The sequence below is a fragment of the Coffea eugenioides genome, chromosome 5 (genome assembly GCF_003713205.1).
Source record: "Coffea eugenioides isolate CCC68of chromosome 5, Ceug_1.0, whole genome shotgun sequence".
Classification (NCBI taxonomy): Eukaryota; Viridiplantae; Streptophyta; class Magnoliopsida; order Gentianales; family Rubiaceae; genus Coffea; species Coffea eugenioides.
In genome coordinates this window covers 39,118,825-39,122,835 of record NC_040039.1, presented here as the reverse complement: position 1 = coordinate 39,122,835, position 4,011 = coordinate 39,118,825, and the positions used below count along the sequence as shown (strand labels likewise).

Genomic DNA, 4,011 nt, shown 5'->3' with positions numbered 1-4,011 from the left:
GTACAACCATCCTTCCTTTGCAAAATTGGTGAAGGCATATAGACACCATCTGCCATGTGATTTAGAAAATTTCCTTAACAGAGACAATGCTAAGAGCGGAAGTCAGGACTTTTAGTTTTTGTAATGGGGTCTGGTGGGGTGCTTAGAAAAGGTTAAGACTTGAAGACGGATTCCAAAAGTGGTTAGATCATCTGAGGTCGCAATCCTCATATTAACCCTACTAAATTGCCCCAGTTTATTCTTGATTGAGGCTCTTTTCTCATTTTTCATCGTTCCATTCATCTTTCGAAATGTTCACAATTTGCCCCAGTTTATTTTTAACTGAGGTTCTTCCTCTTTCATTTTTCTTTGCTCCTTTTTTGTTTACTCATCTTTTGAAATTCTCAAAATTTGCCCAAGTTTATGTTACTGAGGTTTTTACTTCTTGAAACTTTCCTTTTCAAATCAACTTGCCCCAATGTGGGGTTTGCGATCCTCAGGGGTTGCCAAACGAAACGATTTATTCTGAAGGCTCAAAAGGGACAACTAGGGATAGAGTGTCTCAATGGGAAAGGAAGAAGGCCTGACTTTCATTCCGTTCCTCGCATTAACCTTGAAAGGAAACTTTCATTCATCCGAAGAAAATTTTTTACACATATCTGAATTGATCGGGTGAGGCAAAACCTGTCCATCCATTACTTGCAGGGCATGTGCTCCTCCAGGCAATGTTTCTCTCCTTTCATTTTGACAATAAAAGAATCTTGCTAATTTAAGGCAAACTTTTCTTTTGGCCGTATCTTGCACCGACAAAAGCTACTTCAACGCTTTGTCCTCTCGTCTTATCAAGTAATCACTGCTTTATTTTCTTAGTCTTGATTCCAACTCGGATTGATTCTCTTTTTATACCATTTGCACCTTCTTGAAATATTTTTCGGACTCTCTTCGACACTCCTTAAATTCAAATTCACATTCATGAGATATTGTTACCATCAAACTTCGGAGTAGTAATATCCAAAGGATCAGAGCGTTTTATTCTTAATCATTTGAAAAGAATGCATAAGTAACAAAATGTATAGAAAACTGTACATTTTATTGAATTTCAAAAACATGCTTCAAAAGTCACTTGAATGAAAACTATTTACAAAACTCAGTTGAACGAAAACCCACACATGAACAATTTTCATTGAATTTGAACCAAAGACAATTTCCTGATTTATCGAACTCCCCTTGGAGATGGAGGGATCTTATTAGTTCGAGACTTTCAACCTTTCTCGTCGGGGGTGAATGCCTCATAAGTGTCCTTGTGGTTGGGAAAGGGATTTGTACTTATGTTCGATCCTGGTTCTTTCCTTTTCCTTATCACTATGTCTCCTGTTTCAATCATGTCCTGTATCTTATGCTTCAAAATCCAACAATTACCAGTCGAGTGACCGGGCGCTCCAGAATGATAGGCACATGCAGCTAAAGGGTCGTAACCAGCAGAGAAGCCTCGCCGAGGGTAGTTTGGAGGAGGTATGTCATCAATTTTACCAGCGACTTTGAGCTGTTCGTACAGTTGGTCAATGGGCCTGCCTAAGTCGGTGAAAGTTCGAGATCGGCCGAAATTTTGCATTTTATTGGTTTGAGAATGGTTGTAGGTCTGTCTGCTTGGTGGAGCAAGTCTGGAATTAGAAGGAGGACGAAGTCGAGTTCGCAGATTGGGTTGAGAAATTTGAAAGGGTGGTGTGGGTACATTTGGATAGTTTGGTCGAGGTCGAGTATGATAGACAGGACGAGAGTTTGGGTAATATGGGTTGGGTGATGAATAAGTGGGATGGTTTGAAGATCTAGATCTGGTCGAGGGCCCCTGATCCCAAACAAAAACAGTTTCTCCTTCTTTTTCTTTAAATTGGGACTTCTTTCCACCATTATTCTGGCCTTGTAAAGCCTCCAGTTGCATCTTCAATGTCGACACATTAACAATTTTTTCGGCCTTCACAAACTCATCAAACTCTTCCAATTTGTTAACAATGGCCGCAAATGAGCATCCGATCATGCGAAAAATCTCCTCAAAGTACGGGGGGTCATGAGCTTTAATAAATGTATGGATAATTTCATCCTCGCTCATCGGAGGTTCCACCTTGGCTGCCACTTTTCGCCACCGCTTGGCGTATGTCTTATGGTCTTCAGATGGTTTCCTTTTTGTGCTCTCTAGTGTGGTCCTTGTTGGCGCCAACTCACAGTTGTATTCATATTGCCTCACGAATGCTGTGGACAAGTCCAACCAAGTTCTCATATCCTCTGACTTTAAATTGGAATACCAATCCAAGGCATCGCCTTCCAAGCTCTCAGGGAACAGGCGCACAGGTAGATTCTCATCATCTATCGGCTTCCCTAATTTGTGTGCAAACATCCGAAGGTGAGTCTTAGGATTGCCAGTTCCGTCGTACTTGCTAAACTTTGGTGCTTTGAAACCCACTGGCAACTGCATATCCGGGAATAGGCACAACTCGTTGTAGTCCAGACCTCCTTGCTTGCTTAAACCTTGGCTTTTTCTTATGAACTCCTCAAAGCGATCCAATCGTTTTAGCAAATTCTTATCCATCGGCACGGATGGCTCCCCAACTTCGACTTTCCTTTGAGCGGCAGTATTTATGGTGAATGTTTCAACGGTGGAGTAGTAGTGCGGTCCTTGAGGTTCGAATGGCATGTTCATGGTAATTGGTGGGTAATTTTGGGGAATTTGGGCGTGAGAAGGGTTAATTTGAAGGTTAGGTGCATAAGTGGGTGGTGGGCCATGAGTGGGATAGGTAAAGGCTTCTTCAGGTGGGTTTATGACTTGTGAAGCGACAGTGATTTGAGTATAAGGTAGGATTATTGGCTCAGATTGGCCAAGGGGCAAAGATTCATGTTGTTGTTGTTCACCACTAGCTCCACCAGTGACCAATTGATCGACCACTCGCCGCTGTGCCATCATTTCAACCCTTAGTTCATTAAATCGGTTTAGAACCTCACTCAGCTGATCCCCCAGATTCGCCAAGTCAGTAGGTGATATCGTTGCGGGCCTATCAGATGACTCTGGATGGGTACTCATATTTACACGATTTCTCGAAATTCGATTACGCGATCGTGTGACGATGGGGCTTTTCTTGTAGTTATGTTTGCAATTATCTGAAAATTTAGAAAAACCCTTTTTAGATTCCCCTTTTGATTAACTGCTGTCAAAAGAAAAGAAAAAGAAAAAGACACGAGTTAGTATACATCGAGGTAGTTCGGATGCATGTCCTATTGGGGGACCCTTTTTGTGCCAAGGGTGGGCCTAGCATGAAATGCAATCCTTCAGGGCAGGCACTATACCATACCTGATGGATCCGATCAACTTATTGACACTTGGTTAGAAAACAATTTGAAAGTTTTGACTAATTGAATAATGGGAGACCTTTAACAACATGAGGACCGATCCGAATGAATGAAAGATTTCGGTCGGCAAAGGGACTCATACAAATCGACTTAACATTGATAAACTCGCCATTAGAGAGACTACCTTTTCTAAACATGAATCGCAACCCTAGTCTTATCCAAATAGAATGAACTCAAAGGATGATTTTCTCAAAATAAATAACCATTCCAATTCTATATTTTGGCATCGAAACCCTAAATTGTCAAATGGATCGGAGGAAACTGATAAATTATTAAAAATTGACTGGGTCACTCTAAAAATGGGTAAATTGATCAAAATAAAAATTGAATGAAATTTGATAATTTATTCAAAAATCGACCGGATCACCCTAAAAAGGGTAAATTGATCAAATGAATTGAATGAAGTTGAGAATGTATTCAAAATTGACCTAATCGCCCTAAAAGGGGTAAACTGGTTAAATGAATTGAATGAAATTGAGAATTTTATTCAAAATTGACCTAATCGCCCTAAAAGGGGTAAACTGGTTAAATGAATTGAATGAAATTGAGGACTTATTCAACAAAAATCACTAGATTGCCCTAAAGTGAGTAAAAAAAAAAATTGGACTACTTGACAAATGGTTTACAAATAGT

The 4,011-nt window shown here is 40.3% G+C and overlaps 1 protein-coding gene across 1 annotated transcript; it reads right to left on the bottom strand.

Annotated features, from left to right (window-relative positions):
• Positions 1-1,240: 1,240 nt before the first annotated feature.
• On the bottom strand, positions 1,241-3,052 carry LOC113771608. Its single transcript, XM_027316180.1, has one exon. The coding sequence runs from the start codon at positions 3,050-3,052 to the stop codon at positions 1,241-1,243; it is 1,812 nt and encodes a 603-aa protein (XP_027171981.1).
• Between the last annotated feature and the right edge of the window lie 959 nt (positions 3,053-4,011).

Excerpts from the sequence above, each read along its gene's own strand:
- LOC113771608 (XM_027316180.1), bottom strand. The coding sequence starts at position 3,052 with ATGAGTACCCATCCAGAGTCATCTGATAGGCCCGCAACGATATCACCT.